The 23,305-nt window shown below is 47.3% G+C and overlaps 1 protein-coding gene across 1 annotated transcript in view; it reads right to left on the bottom strand.

Moving 5' to 3' along the window:
* Positions 1-23,305, bottom strand: part of LOC140403138 (vascular cell adhesion protein 1-like) — a 320,011-nt gene that overhangs the window by 70,592 nt on the left and 226,114 nt on the right. Inside the window, exons 4-5 of the mRNA XM_072490802.1 lie at positions 22,360-22,638; positions 7,069-7,341 (exon numbers count right to left, since the gene is read on the bottom strand). Of these exons, the coding sequence (XP_072346903.1) occupies positions 7,069-7,341; positions 22,360-22,638 (552 nt within the window). The remainder of the gene's footprint in view (positions 1-7,068; positions 7,342-22,359; positions 22,639-23,305) is intronic.

The following is a 23,305-nucleotide window of genomic DNA, read 5'->3' as shown; positions in this document are numbered from 1 at the left end:
GGGAAGAAATGAAAGTTGAATAAAATGATTTGTAAAACTGTCTAATTTATAAAAAATAATAGAATTTGATGAGCATTTGAACCTGCTGATATTTTATTCCCTGCGTGTTCAGGCGTAACTATGGTCGCGATTCTCTGGAAAACTTTCCAAGTGTTGTAGCGAGCGGGACTTGCCGCGTGGTTCCCGGCGCTCGGTCCAGCGAGGCCGGCAACACTATTCAAGGTTAACTGGTCCACTTAACGAGGCCTCACCGGCTTCCCGCCCCGAATGCCGGCTGATTCGCCGGGACCGCGCTCGCCAGCTCCACCCTAACAAGGTCGAGCAGCTCTTAAGCTGCACTTGCTCAGCCAATCCCAGCCAGCTCGCAACAATGGCGCCCAGGTGACCCGCCCCAAGATCCGGGGATGCTGACCTGGGGACGCTCCTGGACGCGGTGGAGGCCAGAGGGATGTCCTGTTCTCCCGAGAGTTAGCCACAAGGCAGCCAGTGCTGGTGGGGGCAGCAGTCAGCTCGGGCAGTGTGACCAGGAGGACTGGGCTCCAGTGTCAGAAGGTCAACAACCTACACCAGGTAGCACGGGTGAGTAGACATCACCGTCCCAACCCCAAAGGGATCATCCCCCCAGGTGACCCCAACCCACCCTCCATTCCCCTCCCCCTTAAGCACTCCCTCCATCCACACCTCCAACCTCCCTCCACCCCAAGCCTCCCTTCACACCCCGCCCTCCCTCCCCACAACTGTGAACAACAGGCTTGTACTGCAGCCCCTACCCCCACATGCCCCCCCCCCTGCCATTCCCACCCCTACCCCCGGCCATTCCCCCCTAAACGTTGCCCTCTGCACCGCACTCCTGACCCCTCAGTATCTGGCAACAGGGGGGCCTCTAAACCCACCATCCATCCCGGGTGGCAGGGGCACCGATGGCTGGCACTACCCATGCCAGTGATACGTTCTGCGGCCCCTGTCCGACGCCCTCCTGTGGGGACTTCCTTGGGTGGGCCAGGTGATACCCCGCTAGCAGGGTGGCACAAAATTGTGGTGGGGGTGGGCACAGTGCGCCACCAGCCAATGCCATGCTTGATGGCATGCATGTGAGCAAGGTCCACGGGTTGGGACTGTAGCTGAGGTGTACTGTGGGTCCTTGGTATTTGCTCAAACACCAGAAAGCAAACCAATTTTTCGGGCAAAGGTGACAACAAATCAACTCCACAAACAACTCCACAAATTCAACTCCACAAGCACAAACAAAAGACCATGTCAGGCAACAAAGGTGGTTCGACCAGTCAAAAACCAAATCATCTGAACTTGCAAACAATGATACCTGCAACTCTGGGATTAGAATTATGATATTTGATATGACATTGTACATGTTATGTATAAACGCATTCTTGTATATGTATGTATCAAATGTTTGAAAGTATTTCAAACATTTTTTCAAAGAAAGGGTGCTGTGACATTATGGAGAATATCTAATGAAGGGGTATCCAGAGATGAGACCTCTTAAAACTGAATAGCTAGGATAACACTAGAATAGTTCTACATAAGTTAGTTTATTAAGCATTGAGATTAGCCATAGAAAGTATACCCAGTAATCACTATTAACCATTAAACCTGTATTTTAGGACATAGCAGTGATAATCATTTGAACTCTTGCTACAAACAGTGGCCACAATGCATGATGGGATTTAAGCTAGCTAACTTGCCCATGTTTTTCAGACAAACGGGATTGTGAGGTCAGCAAATTACACGGTCAGATCAGTAAACAGTTCTTAGCGGTGCCCCCAATATCCTGTCCTGGAAAATCCATGGAGTAATGAGGAAATAAGCTTTGGCATCCTGCCCCTGGACGAACAATGAGGTGGACAGGAACTGGCTGCTTTACTAGGATGGCAATGTCCGAAAAACAGCTTTAGAATGGATACAAGATCCTGGTAAACAACAGGTGACAGGATGGGGTTAAATCATGAGCTGATCACAAGTCATCATTTTGTTTAAAGGAATTTTACTGGATAATATAGAAGTGACAGCTCCAAGGATTGGATCAAGTCCAACTGGGGTGGGCTATTTATTTTTGGAAAACGCAATAATTGATGTGTTTTTATATCAGTGTTAGGCAGATTGATCTTGGCATTGATCCAGATCTTTCTCCGTGTGCAAGCTTGGAATAATAAAGCCGTCTTAAGCAGGTTGATGTGACTGTGGCTCTGTTTATTAGGCTAAGCCATAACTATGAGGGAGGAACCCCATGTAAAAGCTGGCTCAATACTCAGGCCTTGGAAACGCTCCTACATCTGGAATATAAAGGATACATGTAATATCATAATTGACCACTAGATGGAGCTAGATGCAGAACTATATAAAGCACTGACTCTCAGGCTTCTGGAAGAGGGCTGGGGAGAGTTCAGAGGCGAGGTCTAGAGAGTGCAGAGTACAGTTATAGATAGAGTGTAGAGACTAGTGTTAGTAGAGTGTAGATTGTAGATGGCTAGATTATTGCTTGCTATAGAAGTAAGTGGTCAAGCTTTAATAAGTAGTGTAATAAATGTTAGCTTTGTTATTGAACTTAGCTTCTGTGGTCTTTGTGAACATTATGACATCCATCTGATAATAAGAATCGCAAAGAACACCACAGAACTGTGGGTTTAAAATGAGACTCTAAGGATGTCCAAATTGTCCTCTTCAAATGTGGAACTTACTGCGAACTTGCAGAGTCACAGAGCAGTTTGCGATTGGTTTTGTGCTGTTAGAGCCCAGGTCCACTTCTGCCAAGCAGGTGTACTCCTGTCCATCATCTGACACACTTGCAGTGAAACTGAAGACATTCCTCAATCTTATATCTTCATCCGGGAAACCTTGTTCTCCTGTGGAATTAATCTGAAGAGTCTGATTCCCTCTCAGCCATGTGAGGATGAGTTTATTGTTTGGATTGACCCTCGGACCAATGCACTCCAGGCTATACGTTCTGTTAACTTCCAGCACTTCCGGAGGTGAAGTTATGTTTATCTCTCGATCTGTTAAAGGAGAATCACAATTAACAGAATTCACTGAAGATTGTAACCTGTACTACTTTCATCAATAAACATTAATAAAAATTGAACCAGTTTAGAATACACATCTTTTCTATGGGAAGCAAGAGATGAAATTGCAGAGCCGTTGGCAATGATCTTTTTGTCCTCACTGTCAACAGGAGTGGTACCAGGGGATTGGAGAGTGGCGAATGTCGTGCCCCTGTTCAAAAAAGGAACTAGGGATAACCCTGGGAATTACAGGCCAGTTAGTCTTACTTCGGTGGTAGGCAAAGTAATGGAAAGGGTACTGAAGGATAGGATTTCTGAGCATCTGGAAAGACACTGCTTGATTAGGGATAGTCAGCACGGATTTGTGAGGGGTAGGTCTTGCCTTACAAATCTTATTGAATTCTTTGAGGAGGTGACCAAGCATGTGGATGAAGGTAAAGCAGTGGATGTAGTGTACATGGATTTTAGTAAGGCATTTGATAAAATTCCCCATGGTAGGCTTATGCAGAAAGTAAGGAGGCATGGGATAGTGGGAAATTTGGCCAGTTGGATAACGAACTGGCTAACCGATAGAAGTCAGAGAGTGGTGGTGGATGGCAAATATTCAGCCTGGATCCCAGTTACCAGTGGCGTACCGCAGGGATCAGTTCTGGGTCCTCTGCTGTTTGTGATTTTCATTAATGACTTGGATGAGGGAGTTGAAGAGTGGGTCAGTAAATTTGCAGACGATACGAAGATTGGTGGAGTTGTGGATAGTAAGGAGGGCTGTTGTCGGCTGCAAAGAGACATAGATAGGATGCAGAGCTGGGCTGAGAAGTGGCAGATGGAGTTTAACCCTGAAAAGTGTGAGGTTGTCCATTTTGGAAGGACAAATATGAATGCGGAATATAGGGTTAACGGTAGAGTTCTTGGCAATGTGGAGGAGCAGAGAGATCTTGGGGTCTATGTTTGTACATCTTTGAAAGTTGCCACTCAAGTGGATAGAGCTGTGAAGAAGGCCTATGGTGTGCTCGCGTTCATTAACAGAGGGATTGAATTTAAGAGCCGTGAGGTGATGTTGCAGCTGTACAAAACTTTGGTAAGGCCACATTTGGAGTACTGTGTACAGTTCTGGTCGCCTCATTTTAGGAAGGATGTGGAAGCTCTGGAAAAGGTGCAAAGAAGATTTACCAGGATGTTGCCTGGAATGGAGAGTAGGTCTTACGAGGAAAGGTTGAGGGTGCTAGGCCTTTTCTCATTAGAGCGGAGAAGGATGAGGGGCGACTTGATAGAGGTTTATAAGATGATCAGGGGAATAGATAGAGTAGACAGTCAGAGACTTTTTCCCCGGGTGGAACACACCATTACAAGGGGACATAAATTTAAGGTGAAAGGTGGAAGATATAGGAGGGATATCAGAGGTAGGTTCTTTACCCAGAGAGTAGTGGGGGCATGGAATGCACTGCCTGTGGAAGTAGTTGAGTCGGAAACATTAGGGACCTTCAAGCAGCTATTGGATAGGTACATGGATGACGGTAAAATGATATAGTGTAGATTTATTTGTTCTTAAGGGCAGCACGGTAGCATTGTGGATAGCACAATTGCTTCACAGCTCCAGGGTCCCAGGTTCGATTCCGGCTTGGGTCATTGTCTGTGCGGAGTCTGCACGTCCTCCCCGTGTGTGCGTGGGTTTCCTCCGGGTGCTCCGGTTTCCTCCCACAATCCAAAGATGTGCGGGTTAGGTGAATTGGCCAATGATAAATTGCCCTTAGTGTCCAAATTGCCCTTGGTGGTGGGTGGAGGTGTTGAGTTTGGGTAGGGTGCTCTTTCCAAGAGCCGGTGCAGACTCAAAGGGCCGAATGGCCTCCTTCTGCACTGTAAATTCAATGATAATCTATGATTAATCTAGGACAAAGGTTCGGCACAACATCGTGGGCCGAAGGGCCTGTTCTGTGCTGTATTTTCTATGTTCTATGTTCTATGTTCATTTTACAGAAAACCTAGTTCCTAAATAGATGTATCCTAAATAACCTCTGTGTTGATCTTTGTCAGGTTGACGCCTGGATGGAAAGCATAGTGATCATAAAGACACCTGGAATTCTTTTCATGAACTAAATTAATTTTATTTACACTACTTGATTTTGACACTTATTCCTATGGTAAACAAATATATTATTAAACTACACTCACTAACACTATCTCTATAGTCTAACTACAATTATGTTCTATCTTACTAGCTCTACAGTGCACTCGACTCCAGTCTCTACCCTCTCCAGCTCACTCTCTCAGGAATCTAAGAGTCAGTGCAATTTATAGTACTGCCCCTTAGCTCCCTCTAATGGCTAGTTTTAACGTAACATTAACTCTTCACATGCTGTACATTTGAGGAGTTGAGGGGATTAGATTATGATGAGAGGTTGAGTAGACTGGGACTGTACTCATTGGAGTTTAGAAGGATGCGGAGACATAATTGAGACATATAAAATTATGAAGGGAATAGATAGGATAGATGCGGGCAGGTTGTTTCCACTGGTCGGGGAAAGCAGAACTAGAGGGCATAGCCTCAAAATAAGGGGAGGTAGATTTAGGACGGAGTGTAGGAGGAACTTCTTCACCCAAAGGGTTGTGAATCTCTGGAATTCCTTGCCCAGTGAAGCAGTTGAGGCTCCTTCTTTAAACGTTTTTAAGAAAAAGATAGATGCCTTTCTAAAGAATAAAGGGATTCGGGGATATGGTGTACGGGCCGGAGAGTGGAGCTGAGTCCACAAAGATCAGCCATGATCTCATTGAATGGTGGAGCAGGCTCGAGGGGCCAGATGGCCTACTCATGTTCCTAGTTCTTATGTTCTTATTTGTATAATGTCACAACCTCTATCTTGTGTTCAGTTCCAGGTTTGATCCCCACTGTCTGTGCGGAGTCTGCATGTTCTCCCCGTGTCTGCGTGGGTTTCCTCCGGGTGCTCCAGTTTCCTCCCACAGCCCAAAGATATGCAGATTAAGTGTATTGGCCATGATAAATTGCCCTTAGTGTCCAAAAAAGGTTAGGTGGGGTTAAAGGGTTACGGGGATAGGTGGAGGTGTGGGCTTACTTGGGGTGCTCTTTCCAAGGGCCGGTGCAGACTCGATGGGCCGAATGGCCTCCTTCTGCACTGTAAATTCTATGATTCTATGAGTCAACTGAGACAACATCATTATGGATCAGTGTTAGTTTGACCTGGATTAGTGTCAGCTGCAAATTGAAACTTGATTTTGAAGAATATTGTTCAAACATTTTAAAATTCTGTCACTATCCCAGAAAACTATTGTATAGCAGAGTGTGGAATGGTGGAGAAACTTTGTTTGAAAATGACTCCTCCATTGCCTCATCCTTTGATTTCTATCACCTCCTTCAGCAACTTGATACCGGGTAATATTAAACCAATTCCAAATATTTCCTTCACTCTGTCGGATCCCTCTCACTCTGAACCATATGACAAGTTGTGATACCTAAGTGGCTATTTGATCTTTTCTTGGGCCTTGTGAAGGATTATGCTGGATGCTCGATCTCGATGCTCGGTGATTTCCAATTGTCCCCCCCCCCCCCCCCCACCCTTTGATTTTCTCATTAATCTGGGAGTCTGATTATGTGGGAGCTTCGGGAAGAATTTCTTGTTACAGTCGGTGATCAATCCACATTTTCCCTGAATGTGCTGTCATGTCTTCTGCAACTTTTTAACATTTATAAATAGGAAGCCAAATTGTTGAAATGGATTGATACAGGGAAACTTTGTTAATTTGAAAGATTTTAAGATTACAAGGTGCACGTGTGTACTGATTTCTGCACCATGATAAATAACACCATTATAAACTACTGATTTTTCTCTCTTCTGTTTTTCCGGCACTCCTCTATTCGATCACGCTCCATCCCAGTTGAGATGAGGGACTCACTTTGTGTAATCCAATTTTATAATACATCACAAGTTATCCACACAGCAACTTTAAGCTGTGCTCAACCAAACATTTTCTGTACAACCCTAAGCATATCACCTCCCACTATTTTCTTTTGTATGTTGATAGAAGAGTTTTTACTTACTGTATACGGCCGTATTGTATTCGCTCGTATTGGTCATCCGATTGCCAAACTCTTGGCATTGTACAAGACATGTCACTTTCACAGACCATGACTGGATACTTGAGAAATAAACTGCTCGCCATTGAGCACCGTGTGATTCCTGATAAGGCCGTATTGCTTCCAATATTATTGTATTATTTGCACATGTTGTACTGCAGTTCGCTGTCAAAGAGTCTCCAAATGCCACAGCTCGGGGGTTTGCAGTGATCTGTTCCTCAAATCTAACGATAATGTCTGTCGAGTAAACAACACATAGGAATTGTAGGGATTTGGAATTCATTTAGAACAAGTACAATTGTGAACAAATCCCAAAATCTTTTAAAAGGGGAAATATTGTTGAGGATGGAAAACTGAAATCAAAAGGACAGATTCTGGAAATAGTCATCAGTTCAGACAGCATCTGTGGAGAGAAACAGTTTACAGCCAATGACCTTTCATCAGCAGTGGACCATTCATTGCTTGGCTCTTTCATTTCAATCTTAAATAGCTTCAGTGTATTTCTGACCAAACAGGATTATGAAGAGTCAAGTGGCATCTGTGCCCAGGGTGCAGGAAGGCATTGCACCCTGGAGAAGAATGGCCAACATCATTCATTCAAACCTCCAAATCTTCCAAGGGGCTTTCAAACAAACTGAGCAGACCCCTGGGAAAGGGGCATCACGTTACCCACACATTTGATAGAATTTATAGAATTTACAGTGCAGAACATAGAACATAGAACATTACAGCGCAGTACAGGCCCTTCGGCTCTCGATGTTGCGCCGACCTGTGAAACCACTCTAAAGCCCATCTACACTATTCCCTTATCGTCCATATGTCTATCCAATGACCATTTGAAAGCCCTTAGTGTTGGCGAGTCCACTACTGTTGCAGGCAGGGCATTCCACGCCCTTACTACTCTCTGAGTAAAGAACCTACCTCTGACATCTGTCTTATATCTATCTCCCCTCAATTTAAAGCTATGTCCCCTCGTGCTAGACATCACCATCCAAGGAAAAAGGCTCTCACTGTCCACCCTATCCAATCCTCTGATCATCTTGTATGCCTCAATTAAGTGACCTCTTAACCTTCTTCTCTCTAATGAAAACAGCCTCAGGTCCCTCAGCCTTTCCTCATAAGATCTTCCCTCCATACCAGGCAACATTCTGGTAAATCTCCTCTGCACCCTTTCCAATGCTTCCACATCCTTCCTATAATGCGGCGACCAGAATTGCACGCAATACTCCAAATGCGGCCGCACCAGAGTTTTGTACAGCTGCAACATGACCTCATGGCTCCAAAACTCAATCCCTCTACCAATAAATGCTAACACACCATACGCCTTCTTAACAACCCTCTCAACCTGAGTGGCAACTCTCAGAGATCTATGTACATGGACACCGAGATCTCTCTGCTCATCCACACTGCCAAGAATCTTACCATTAGCCCAGTACTCTGTCTTCCTGTTATTCCTTCCAAAATGAATCACCTCACACCTTTCTGCATTAAACTCCATTTGCCACCTCTCAGCCCAGCGCTGCAGCTTATCTATGTCCCTCTGCAACTTGTAACATCCTTCCGCACTGTCCACAACTCCACCGACTTTAGTGTCATCTGCAAATTTACTCACCCATCCTTCTACGCCCTACTCCAGGTCATTTATAAAAATGACAAACAGCAGTGGCCCCAAAACAGATCCTTGTGGTACATCACACCTGAAATGAAGGTGTCTATAGAACCTCCTCTCACTTTTTGAAACACCCTCTCATCACCAAGAGCAGAAAGGAATTCCACTCTACAATTTTACAGGTAATGTGTGACGTCTCTCAGATGACCACCCGAGACTGAAGCAGAAAGTTCAGTGCAGCTACCAGACTGATGAACGAAAGAAGCACTGGGATGCTGAAAGCTTTCAGGCAGCATGGTAGCACAGTGGTTAGCACAGTTGCTTCACAGCTCCAGGGTCCCAGGTTCGATTCCCCGCTGGGTCACTGTCTGTGCGGAGTCTGCACGTTCTCACCGTGTCTGCGTGGGTTTCCTCCGGGTGCTCCGGTTTCCTCCCACAGTCCAAAGATGTGCAGGTCTGAACATTTCCCATCAACCACCACCCTTTGTCTTCTTCCAGCTAGCCAATTTCTGATCCAAACTGCTAAATCACCCTGAATCCCATGCCTCCGTATTTTCTGCAGTAGCCCACCGTGGGGAACCTTATCAAACGCCTTACTGAAATCCATATACACCACATCAACTGCTTTACCCTCATCCACCTTTTTGGTCACCTTCTCAAAGAACTCAATAAGGTTTGTGAGGCACGACCTACCCTTCACAAAACCGTGTTGACTATGTCTAATCAAATTATTCCTTTCCAGATGATTATACACCCTATCTCTTATAAACCTTTCCAAGATTTTGCCCACAACAGAAGTAAGGCTCACTGGTCTATAGTTACGGGGGTTGTCTCTACTCCCCTTCTTGAACAAGGGGACAACATTTGCTATCCTCCAGTCTTCTGGCACTATTCCTGTAGACAAAGATGACTTAAAGATCAAAGCCAAAGGCTCAGCAATCTCCTCCCTAGCTTCCCAGAGAATCCTAGGATAAATCCTATCCGGCCCAGGGGACTTATTTTCACACTTTCCAGAATTGTTAACACCTCCTCCTTATGAACCTCAAGCCCTTCTAGTCTAGTAGCCTGAATCTCAGTATTCTCCTCGACAACATTGTCTTTTTCCTGTGTGAATACTGACAAAAAATATTCATTTAGCACCTCTCCTGTCTCCTCGGACTCCAAGCACAACTTCCCACTACTGTCCTTGACTGGCCCGACTCTTACCCTAGTCATTCTTTTATTCCTGACATATCTATAGAAAGCTTTAGGGTTATCCTTGATCCTAACTGCCAAAGACTTCTCATGTCCCCTCCTGGCTCTTCTTAGCTCTCTCTTTAGGTCCTTCCTAGCTAACTTGTAACTCTTGAGCGCCCTAACTGAACCTTCATGTCTCATCTTTACATAAGCTTCCTTCTTCCTCTTGATAAGTGTTTCGACTGCCTTAGTAAACCACGGTTCCCTCGCTCGACCACTTCCTCCCATTGAGTCTGCATCGGTTCTTGGAAAGAGCATCCTACCTAAGCCCACACCTCCACCCTATCCCCATAACCCAGAAACCCCAATTTTGGACACTAAGAGCAATTTAGCATGGCCAATCCACTTAACCTGCACATCTTTGGACTGTGGGAGGAAACCGGAGCACCCGGAGGAAACCCACGCACACACGGGGAGAACGTGCAGACTTCGCAAAGACAGTGACCCAGCGGGGAATCGAACCTGGGACCCTGGCGCTGTGAAGCAACTGTGCTAACCACTGTGCTACCATGCTGCCTGAAAGCTTTCAGAATCCCAGTGCTTCTTTCGTTCATCAGTCTGGTAGCTGCACTGAACTTTCTGCTTCAGTCTCGGGTGGTCATCTGAGAGACGTCACACATTACCTGTAAAATTGTAGAGTGGAATTCCTTTCTGCTCTTGGTGATGAGAGGGTGTTTCAAAAAGTGAGAGGAGGTTCTATAGACACCTTCATTTCAGGGATTCCCCAAAGCCTTTCTCCCTGCTGCCTGGCCACGTGACAAAGTTAAAGAAGTGGGTTTGCCTTCTGAACAGGGCATTGACCAGGTAAATCCGTACTCACTGTCCTCTAATAGGGATTCCCCTCTAGCTGCTCGTATAGAGAAAAAATCATTTATTTGACAACAGGTGAACTTTGGCCACAGTGTCATGATGACAGATGAGAGGGTTTGAGATCTTCCAGCGGTGGCTCAGAGTTGACCAATTTCAACTTTTTGAGAAGTGAACTTTAATGATGCAGAGCCCCACAGTGGAATTTCCAGGGCTTGTCTCAGCTTTGAAATTCCATGGTGGGGTTAATATCTGGTGCGCTGTGTCTTCCAGCAAGCTGCCCAATTGCTGAGCCCTACAACCTGCATTGACCTATCGCAATGGGTAAGGGTGGAATATTGAAAGAGACCATCCTTGTTCTTTGGGATGTAGGTGGTCTGAACAAGGAGGAGGGATTGAAAGTTTAGAGCAGGTCAAAGTTCAGAACCAAGGGTGAAAAAAGGCTTGAAAAAGAATCTTTCTAAATTGTGGAAAATCAATAAACAAAGTTTACAGACTCTTCAAATCTCTCACCCCTCCATTGATCAAAATTACAGAAGCTGTGGTTTACAATCAGATAGCTTCGGAGTGAAAAATAGAACCAGTGTCTATACACACAGATTTAAAGATTAAATGAATTACATTTTGAGCTACAACGGTCTCATTAACAGGCAAAGTCTCTTTTAGCACACATTGGGCGAAATTCTCTGGTATCGGCGCGACATCCGCCGACTGGCGCCCAAAACGGCGCAAATCAGTCGGGCATCGCGCCGCCCCAAAGGTGCGGAATGCTCCGCATCTTTGGGGGCCGAGCTCCAACCTTAAGGGACTAGGTCGGCGCCGGGCGAATTTCCGCCCCGCCAGCTGGCGGAAAAGGCCTTTGGTGCCCCGTCAGTTGGTGCGGAAATGACATCTCCGGGCGGCGCATGCGCGGGAGCGTTAGCGGCCGCTGACGGCATTCCCGCACATGCGCAGTGGAGGGGGTCTCTTCCGCCTCCACCATGGTGGAGACCGTGGCGAAGGCGGAAGGAAAAGAGTGCCCCCACGGCACAGGCCCGCCCGCGGATCGGTGGGCCCCGATCGCGGGCCAGGCCACCGTGGGTGCACCCCCCGGGGTCAGATCGCCCCGCGTCCCCCCCCCCCAGGACCCCAGAGCCCGCCCGCGCCGCCTTGTCCCGCCGGTAAGGTAGGTGGTTTAATCTACGCCGGCGGGACAGGCCTTTTAGCGGCGGGACTTCGGCCCATCCAGGCCGCAGAATCGCGGGGGAAGGCCCGCCAACCCGCGCGGCGCGATTCCTGCCCCCGCCGAATATCCGGCGCCGGAGAATTTGGCAACCAGCAGGGGCGGGATTCACGCCAGCCCCCGGCGATTCCCCGACCCGGCGGGGGGTCGGAGAATCTCACCCAAGGTGTCTGTGATCAAATACACACATTGCTCTGAACCCAAGTTAGTGGATGTTTCCTCAGAATCCCCCCAGATGATTGTCACATGAGAGTTTCCAAGCTGCATTCCCAAAAATACATTTTACAATCTTGTTGACAGGCATGCTTTCAATTACTGGTTTGCAGTCGAACATCCAGTCCAGGTTTTCCAATTTACACTTTTAAACAAAGCTTCCATTCTGCTTTTAACAGCCATATCAGTCCAGGATTTTACACCTCCCCTATAGGATTTCTTTGTCTTGATTGCTGTACAAACTGTTCACAGTTGCTTCAACTCTCGATTCCCAGACTCCAATAAAATGGCATCAAATGTTTGATTTACCTCTGCAGTTTGCTTTCCCATTTGACATCTGCTTAATGCAATTGTCTCTTCAACTCAGAATACTTAATTTACTTTTCCTTGAATTCTTCTGAACAATACTTTGGTCTGGATTCTCTTAATTTCAGTCGCCTGAAGACATTCTTTCTGTCCCAATTCCCTGGTCATCTGGACCGTAACTGTTTATTTGGGAAGCTTGCCTCTTTGCAGCTCCCGTCCTGTCCAGCTTTTTCTTCTGGCAGAGTTGAGAGATGTTCACTCCCTGGTGTCTTGTATCCAATTGCAAAATATCTAGCTGTTTTAGTAATAATAATAATAATATTATTAAAACTAGGAACAATAAAACTTTTTTTTCCTTTAAAGGGCCTCTAATTGCTAAACAACCCCTTCACACTACTGATGGCCTGTTTACTCTTTACCCCCCGACCTCCCCCCAGCCCGATCACAACATGGGAGGATCCCCCGGCTCCCCAGCACCCACTGCAGGCACGTGGATTTCACGCCATCAAAAAATGCCAGCTTGGCACCTTGGAGTGCCCCTTGCGCCAGCTGGAAGTGCTACCTGGGCACCTTGACAGTGCCAGGCTAGCACCCAGGTGGCACTGCCATGGTGTCAAGATGGCGGTGCCAGGCAGCACTGCCAGGGTACCCAGGTGGCACCAGCAGTGCCAGGGCACCACCCTGCCCAAAGGGCATGCAGCTGGGGCCTCCGAACCCCCTGGAGACCCCCATGATTGCCATTCCATCTCGTCCCCATTTGTGGGGACCAGTACCAAACGGTGCTCGCCCGAGGATCCCGAGGAGAGGAGATTGAATCCCAAAGCCTCAGGTACCTCGAGAATCTGCACATTAGAGTAAGGCCTCGCTCTAATATACAGATTTGCCAAAAACTGATAATAACAATAATCTTTATTGTCACAAGTAGGTTTACATTAACACTGCAATGAAGTTACTGTGAAAAGCCCCTAGTCGCCACATTCCGGCGCCTGTTCGGGTACACTGAGGGAGGATTCAGAATGTGCAAAATACCTAACATTACGTCTTTCGGGACTTGCGGGAGGAAACTGGAGCACCCGGGGGAAACTCACGCAGACACGAGAAGAACGTGCAGACTATTGTGGGCGGGATCCCACTTGCAACATCTCGCAAGATTGCATTGAATCTGGCGAGGCATTGCGAGCCGGGTAGATCCCGGGAGCGAGGTCTCCCATCTTCGACCGGCCAGCTTTCCAGCATGGCCTGAAGATTGCGCCCTCCATGTCCGTTTTGCCGGGAAGCGAGGGGTGATTTCTGTCTAGTTAATGGGTGTGATCCAGATCGCAATTCACCCACACTTAGTGCACTAATGATCGCCGACGTGAATCATGGTGAGCCAGGGTCCCCAGGCATCTGACTCGCCCGACTCGGGGCTCAGCTTTCACTACTAACAAGGGGAGCTGCATTTGAAAGGGCCTCTGAGCACTCACTCCCAGTCCGGCCTGGAGGATGGCAGCTCCGAAACCTGCTCCTCGTTTTCTGGATGCAGACCTGGATGCTGTGGAAAAGAGGCAGTACACCCCGTACCCCCACATGGGTAAGAGACCCATTGTGACGAATGCCGCCTGGGAAGCAGTGGGTGCTGCTGTTAGTGGCAAGGAGTGACACCGTGCAATTTAGAGTTGCAAGTGTGAATTAGTACCTCTCTCCTCCTGGCATTAGTCCCGCCTGCCTCCCTGGAATCTGCCCCTTAGTCCACTCGCTACCTCACACCCCCCCAACACCTGAGCATCCAGTATCTCCCTCAGAACCCCCCCTCTGGTGCCTTTCTGCCTAGGCGCAGTGACCCCACATGACATCTGCTATGTTTGGGAGGGAGTTCCAGGATTTTGACCCATCGCCAGTGAAAAATGGAGATATATCTCCAATTCAGGATGGAGTGTGACTTGGAGGAACTTGGAGGAGAACTTCCAGGTGGTGGGGTTCCCCGGTATCTGCTGCTCTTGTCCTTCTAGATGGTGGCGGTCGTGGGTTTGGAAGGTGCTGCCTAAGGAGCCTTGGTGAGTTACTGCAGTGCATCTTGTAGATGGTACACACGGCTGTCACTGTTCCTCACTGGTGCAGGGATTAATTGTTTGTGGTTAGTTCTGCTTTTCCCTTCTTGCATTTATATAGCATCTGCACCTAGAGCTTTGCAAAGCTCCGCCATTGTGGGTTTGATATCCAACTCTTCCATGACACAAGGCGGCACGTTTGCATAGTGGTTAGCACTGCTGCATCGCAGCACAAGTGATCCAGGTTCAATTCCAGCCTCGGGTGACTGTCTGTGTGAAGTTTGCACTCCCTCCCTGTGTCTGTGTGGGCTTCCTCCGGGTGCTCCGGTTTCCTCCCGCAGTCCAAAGGTGTGCAGGTTAGATGGATTGGCCATGCTATGGGGATAGGGTGGAGTGGACATGAGCAGGGTGCTCGTTCGAAGGGTCGGTGCAGCATCAATGGGCTGAATGGTCTCCTTCTGCATTGTAGAGAATCTATGATTCTACGACAGGCAGGCGTTCTATAGTGTCTGGAGCTTCCTCAGTGACAGTGTTCTCCCTAGAGTACACCTGAAGGTAGTGTCCCACCCATCTCTCCAACTGGTTATTGTAGTTGGTGATAAACTCCCCTGCTTTTATTTTCAACGATGTGGAGATGCCGGCGTTGGACTGGGGTGAGCACAGTACGAAGTCTTACAACACCAGGTTAAAGTCCAACAGGTTTGTTTCGAATCACTAGCTTTCGGAGCGCTGCTCCTTCCTCAGGTGAATGAAGAGGTCTGTTCCAGAAACATATATATAGACAAATTCAAAGATGCCAAACAATGCTAGGAATGCGAGCATTAGCAGGTGATTAAATCTTTACAGATCCAGAGATGGGGTAACCCCAGGTTAAAGAGGTGTGAATTGTGTCAAGCCAGGACAGTTGGTAGGATTTCGCAGGCCAGATGGTGGGGGATGAATGTAATGCGACATGAATCCCAGGTCCCACACTCATGTGTGCGGAACTTGGCTATAAGTTTCTGCTCGGCGATTCTGCGTTGTCGCGCGTCCTGAAGGCCGCCTTGGAAAACGCTTACCCGGAGATCAGAGGCTGAATGCCCTTGACTGCTGAAGGGGGGCCGAGCCACAACATTGAGGGGCTAGGCCGACGCCGGATGAATTTCCGCCCCGCCAGCTGGCGGAAATGGCCTTTGTTGCCCCGCCAGCTGGCGCGGAAATGACATCTCGGGGCGGCGCATGCGCGGGAGCGTCAGCGGCCGCTGACAGTTTCCCACGCATGCGCAGTGGAGGGAGTCTCTTCCGCCTCCGCCATGGTGGAGACCGTGGCGGAGGCGGAAGGAAAAGAGTGCCCCCACGGCACAGGCCCGCCCGCGGATCGGTGGGCCCCGATCGCGGGCCAGGCCACCGTGGGGTCACCCCCCGGGCCAGATCGCCCTGCGCCTCCCCCCCCCCCCCCCAGGACCCCGGAGCCCGCCCACGCCACCTTGTCCCACCGGTAAGGTAGGTGATTTAATTTAGGCCGGCGGGACAGTCAATTTATCGGCGGGACTTCGGCCCATCCGGGCCGGAGAATCGAGCGGGGGGGCCCGCGAACCGGCGCGGCCCGATTCCCGCCCCCGCCGAATCTCTGGTGCCGGAGACTTCGGCAACTGGCGGGGGCGGGATTCACGCCAGCCCCCGGCGATTCTCCGACCCGGCGGGGGGGGTCCGAGAATGTCGCCCCAGGTCTTTCAGTGATTCACTCTCGGCAGATCTTGCCCGGAATTCTCCGCCCGTTCTCGCCGGTGGGATTCTCCAGTCTCGCTGCAGTGAACGGAATTTTGGCTGAGCGCCAAATTCTCCGCCCTCGCTGGCAGCGGTTTCGGGATGAACTCGGGTCGGAGAATCCCAGGCCTTGTCTCTTGCATGCAAGATACGTCAATCTCCAGAATATCAGGTTTCATGGCAGTCACAGCTGTCCTGTGCACAGTAGCATCTGCTCCATCTCCTCCGTAAGAATGGTGCAGAGTGAAATAAGAAATAAATCTGTGGCCATGTTCAGAATCTGTCAGGGGATCTGACCAAGGAGGAGACTGAAAAAAATTGCTTCAGCTCTCAAGTCAGAAAGCAAACACAAAGGGGCTTTAAAAGATGTTTCCAAATTACAGAAATCAATAAACAAAGTCTGGAGACTCTAAAAAACCTCACAAATTCCTCACTCTTTGGGTGTCGGGGCAGCAGCTGTGCTCCAACTCAGATAGGTATGGAGTGAAGGAGAGATCGAGTCTTGTCTTTATGCACGTTACAAGCTTTTATTCATAGAAAAGAGAGCCTTGCATTAAGCGCCATTGATTGTTTTAACGCTCTTTATAGCCAATGAAGTCATTTTTTAAAAAACTGTAGACATTGTTGTAATGTAGGAATGTACAAAACCATCATACACCGTAGATCTCCAAAGCAACCATCACAGATTCAGACTGACTTGAAGTTTTGAACACGCCAACCTCCAGTCAATGCCCAACATGTGGATACAATTAAACACACTTAATCTACTGTACCTTATAAATCTGGATCTAATTGACCCAAAATAGAAAACATTTCATCGATTTCAGGTGAAAGAGAAGTAGACCAAATATAAACCATACCAGTTTATCCCAAAATACTAAATATCAACACCATCACCTTTAACACGGACGTAGTGAACTCTTCACCACTATTTTCACCACATTTATATTAGTGGAATGGCACAGAATTCAATTCTGACTGTTGGACCACTGAATAAGCCCAAAGCTTGTGGAAGTTCTGCATACTGCTCACTTCAATCATGGAAAGAGAAGGAAGAACTAACTCTGACTTTCCAGCAGTTGCAATATAGATGGAGTTGATGAAGGCTATTCGGCCCATCTTAACACATTCGTCTAGAAAGTGGCAGCAATCCCTGCCACCCTATTAAAGCAGCCAACAATTTTCAGAATGATCCTGGGGGTTTTGCCTCAGTGGCTCTGTCCCGGAATTGAGTTTATTGTTTTATGACTTTTGGTGTGACAAACTTTCTAAAAACCTTTCCTAAATTTGTCTTTGGCACTCACTTATCGTCAGCTTAATGGAGAGTTCCAGAGTTGCTTTGTGGATAAAGTCACTGCCTTTCGAAGATGAAAAGCTCAAGTTTTTGAGCGCTTACCTCACATTTCAATCTGGCACTTAGAATCATTCAGATTAACTCGGAACTATCTGCAGGAGAGATTTGTCATCTGGTCTTGGACGTGCCTCATGTGATCATATTCTTCCGAATTCCCAACCATTACAGTGATTTTCTTAGTCACGCTTCCCTGACTGTTTCCCAGTTTAACAGCAACTTGCTGGATAATGCAGCCCTCCTTCAGTATGACACTGAATATCAACCTAGATCACAAAGTTCCTATACATAGGACATATAGTGCAGAAGGAGGCCATTTGGCCCATCGAGTCTGCACCGACTCACTTAGATCAGGGGCGAAATTCTCCGGTATCGGCGGGATGTCCGCCGACTGGCGCCCAAAACGGCGCAAATCAGTCGGGCATCGCGCCGCCCAAAAGGTGCGAAATGCTCCGCATCTTGGGGGGCCGAGCCCCAACCTTAAGGGGCTAGGCCGGCGCAGGACGAATTTCCGCCCCGCCAGCTGGCGGAAAAGGCCTTTGGTGTCCCGCCAGCTGGTGCGGAAATGACATGTCCGGGCGGCGCATGCGCGGGAGCGTTAGCGGCCGCTCACGGCATCCCCGCGCATGCGCAGTGGAGGGAGTCTCTTCCGCCTCCGCCATGGTGGAGACCGTGGCGAAGGCGGAAGGAAAAGCGTGCCCCCACGGCACAGGCCCGCCCGCGGATCGGTGGGCCCCGATCGCGGGCCAGGCCACCGTGGGGCACCCCCCGGGGCCAGATCGCCCTGCGCACCCACCCCCCCCCCCAGGACCCCGGAGCCCGCCCGCGCCGCCTTGTCCCGCCGGTAAGGTAGGTGCTTTAATCTACGCCGGCGGGACAGTCATTTTAGCAGCGGGACTTCGGCCCATCCGGACCGGAGAATCGCGGGGGGGGGGGCCGCCAACCGGCGCGGCGCGATTCCCGCTGCCGCCGAATGTCCGGTGCCGGAGAATTCAGCAACCGGCGGGGGCGGGATTCACGCCAGCCCCCGGCGATTCTCCGACCCGGCGGGGGGTCGGAGAATCTCGCCCCAGATGTATAGAACCTTTGGAGCAGAACAGTCTCCAGGGGCTAAATCGTTTACTCCTATTTTTCTATTCCTTAGGGATTTGGCATAGCAGGAATGAACCACAGTGGGTTAAAACTGGGGATGTGCAAGAAGCACAGACTGAGAAAGATCTCAGAGTTATAGTTGGTGAAAGTTACAAATATAGAGGTGAGAAGCCATTCAGAAGGATTTGGGGGTGAATGTGTGCATCGTTCTCATGTTTGTCTGCTGATACCAGGAGAAACATCAATACAAACTCAAACCCATTATCTTTCCCCACAGCAGTTTCCCCAGAGCAGTCGAAAATAGCTTTTAAATTGACGAATCTTGTTTCATAAGCTTCTCCTTTACTGGTTATGAATTGGGAACTTGTGAATTGTTGTTTGTGCTTTGCATTTGTAGTTTGTATTTTCCTGTTTTCTAGGCATTCTTTTTCAAGTAATAAATGATGGCTCCTGATGCAAGGGCTACTGCTGCCACCACTGATACACTTGCTGCCGCTATGATTGCTCTTCTATCTGTGGGAGAAATGGAAGTTGAATTAAATGATTTGTAAACATTTATATAATTTATTTTCAAAAAAGACAATTCGATCTGGAATTTTAATCTCCTAATGCCCATTTTGTTTCATGTGTGTCCAAGCTTGGAATCCATGGAATCCCGACGTTGCGGAAGGAGGCCATACCGACTCCACTCTACCAAGGCCCACTCCTTCGCCCGATCCCTCTAACACCCAGGAATCCTTTAAACTGTGGGAGGAAACCAGAGCACCTGGAGGAAACCCACGCAGACATGGGGAGAATGTCGGCCCATGTACATATTTCCAAAGTTCCCTGCCATGTTCAACAAATTGTACACATATTACCGGAGGTCTCCCTGTTTTGAATTGTGCCCTCTATTTTATATTTCTTCTCCTCATTCCTCTCACCAAAATGTATCACTTTGCTCTTCTCTGTGTTAAATATTTTCAGTCCATACATTTCACCAACCTGTTTGGATTCACTTGGGGTCTGTCACTTTCCTATCACAGTTCACTATACTTGTGTCATACGCCAATTTTGTAATTGTGGCCTGTATACTCAAATCTAAGTCATTAATATAGATCAAGAGAATCTTGGAGTCAGGTGAGATTGTTGTAAAAGAGATTGGCAGGAAGTGGTAATGATTGAACGCCAGGAGCACTGCCCATGACAACGGTGTCAGCCTGAAGTACATGCAAGATAGTTGCTGTTCATGTTTGAACAATTTATCAGCCAAACATCTGTTCAGTTTTTTCTTTCACTTTCTCTCCAACTGCAAGAAATCCCCAATAGTCTACAAATTTCATCTTTGTGATCAAGCTTGCGGTCATTGATCAAACGTTTTGCTAAAGCTTTCATTTGTTAATTTCTTGCTCTTAGCACTGGAGAGGTTTTTTGTGAACATCATATAAATGAAGTTATTGTGAGAGGATGGATCCTTCATCCTCTTGACCCATCAATGTTCCATGGTCCTATGATTGTATTCCTACAATAGTCCTTAATACCAAGGCTGCGTGCTTCATCCACTACTCTCCTCCTTATGCACACATGACTGTCTGGCAAAATTCTGCTCCAACTCCACCTATAGGTTTTCTGGTGACACAGCCGTAGTGGATCGGATCTCGAACAAAGATGAGTCAGTACAGGAGGGAGATAGAGAACCTAGTGGAGGGGTGTAACAACAACAATCTCTCCCTCAACATCAGGGGAGATCTAATAGAAACTTACAAGATAATGAATAGCTTAGATAGGGTGGATGTAGGGAAGTTGTTTCCATTAGCAGGGGAGACTAGGACCCGGGGGCACAGCCTTAGAATAAAAGGGAGTCACTTTAGAACAGAGATGAGGAGAAATTTCTTCAGCCAGAGAGTGGTGGGTCTGTGGAATTCATTGCCACAGAGGGCGGTGGAGGCCGGGACGTTGAATGTCTTTAAGACAGAAGTTGATAAATTCTTGATTTCTCGAGGAATTAAAGGCTATGGAGAGAGAGCGGGTAAATGGAGTTGAAATCAGCCATGATTGAATGGTGGAGTGGACTCGATGGGCCGAATGGCCTTACTTCCACTCCTATGTCTTATGGTCTTATCAGCAAAATTAAGGAGCTGGTCATTGACTTCAGGAAGCGAAGTGTCGTCCATGCCCCTGTCAGCATCAATGGTGCCGAGGTGGAGATGGTTGACAGCTTCAAATTCCAAGATGTAAACATCACCAAAATCTGTCCTGGTCCACCCATGTCGACACTACAACAAAAGGAAGTACAACAGTGCCTATACTTCCTCAGGAAACTCAGCAAATTCAGCATGTCCACATTGACTCTTACCAATTTCTAAAGATGTACATAGAAAGCATCCGATCTGGCTGCATCACAGCCTGGTATGGCAACTGCTCGGCCCAAGAACTACAGAAAGTCGTGAACACAGCCCATCACCCGAGCCTGCCTCCCATCCATTAACTCTGTCTACACCTCCCGCTGCCTTGGGAAAGTGGGCAACATAATCAATGACCCCTCCCACCCAGGCTATTCTCTCTTCTAACCTCTTCCAACCTCTTCCATTGGGCAGGAGATACAAAAGCTTGCACGCATCAATAGTTTCAAAAACAGCTTCTTTCCCGCTGTTACTAGACTCCTGAATGACCCTCTTAGGGCCTGAACAGATCTTTCTACGCATCTTTTCTATTGTTTTAGCACTATATACACCGTATACTTCACCCGCTGTCGATGTTTATGTATTTTCATTATGTATCCTCATGTATTTATCGCATGTTCTATGTTTTTTCATGTATGGACCGATCTGTCTGGACTGTACACAGAACAATACTTTTCACTGTACCTCGGTACACGTGACAATAAATCTAATCCAAATCTACACCGTTGCCATTCTTAATACAGCTACTAGGATTCAAATAATGTTGGTGCTGATTAATTCTCTCTCCAGTTTTCTTTCTCCTATTGATCTGATCTTCTAGATTAGACTCATTGTCAAGAAAACCTGAGTCCTAAAACACCTGGATACTAAATATCACTTGCATCTAGCTGACAAGAAAATGTGAAATTAAATAATGTTTCTTGTACTGCAGGAGATTAAGGATGGCCAAGTGACTTCCTTGGCAGACTAACAAATAGAGAATTGCAATCTTGAATAAAAACAGAAATGACTGGAAAGATTACAGGTATGGCAGAGAGTGGAGAGAGAAAGAGTGGGTTTTGAGTCAAATGGCTTTTCTTCGAGACTGGAAGGCGACAATGTTGATGCGGTCACCTAGGTGATCATGTAGTGTGGAGGCAAGATACTCCCTTATGCGAAGGAAAAGCTCGTGAACCACTTTTGAATGTGTTGGTGGTCAGAATAAATAGAAAGAAACAAGGGAACAAGTTATTTCTGATCTCTTAACTCAAATCCTTTGACGCAGAATCAAAAAGTAAACAGAATCGTAGAATCCCCACAGTGCAGCAGGAGGCCATTCAGTCCTTCGAGTCTGCACCGACCCTCTGAGGAGCGCTCCACACAGACCCAATCCCCCACCCTATCCCCGCAACCCCACCTAGCTTGTGCTTAGGTTTTTTCCACTATATGTTTTCACTGAAGTTAAATCTTTGATTCAATTATCAATGTGATTACCAACTAACCTTCAATTTTGACGTTCACAATCGTCTCATCAGCTCCAAGTTTATTCGTGGCTGTACATTTATATATCCCATTGTTTTTTGTTGTGGCAACTGAAATATAGAGGATCCTTGAAGTAATCTCAACATTGTTCTGTACAGGGTATTCCCATGTCACGTTTGGCTGAGGATTTCCTCGAGAGTCACAGGTTAATACAATATTGCCACCATTAGGGAAATAGACTGGGGACTCCCCCGAGATCGGTTTGTTATTTGCTAATACAGTTGTTCCTATTGGCTCATCTGTAAAGGAAAAGAAAATGTTGGAAAATTAAGAAACATTAAATGAAAAATTATTTTTATTTGATTTCGTTAAAGAGCAATATCTCGTTTTAACTTTGTGTGATGTGTGAGGTTCCAAAAGAAAATATCTTTTCCATTATAAAAAGAGCCAGACCAGACTCCCTATCAAATCTTGTTTCTTTCTAATGAGAAGTTGCTGCAATACAAAAGGCCAGCTGGAATGAGGGATTGTATCACAGCGTCCTGCCAAACTGTAGCATTCCACAATGAGATAATCAATGTAAAACACCAATTATGCTCCTATATATAAATTCCTCCCTCCGAAAGACTCCATTTATATCACACACAATGACTTTGATGCACATGTCAAAGCTTTTAGATGTAACTAAATTAGTTTGAAGTACTCTGACTGATGTATTTCTGGACTTTGAGGGTGTCAGGGGTTATGGGGACACCGCTGGAATACGGCGTCGAGATGCCGGATCCACCATGGTCATGTTGAATGGTGGAACACGCTGGAAGAGCCAAATGACCTCCTCCCGCTTCTATTTTGCATGTTTCGCAGTATGACTGCCTTCTGAGATGTGTGAGATTGGTGCAAGATTGAAACAGTCTATAAAATATGTAGCTGGGAACTTTGTTAGAGATATTTCAACATGCAAAAGAC

Source organism: Scyliorhinus torazame, chromosome 27, assembly GCF_047496885.1.
Source record: "Scyliorhinus torazame isolate Kashiwa2021f chromosome 27, sScyTor2.1, whole genome shotgun sequence".
NCBI classification, from domain to species: Eukaryota; Metazoa; Chordata; class Chondrichthyes; order Carcharhiniformes; family Scyliorhinidae; genus Scyliorhinus; species Scyliorhinus torazame.
Note: the sequence above shows the minus strand (reverse complement) of the source record. Positions and strands in the feature narration are given on the sequence as shown.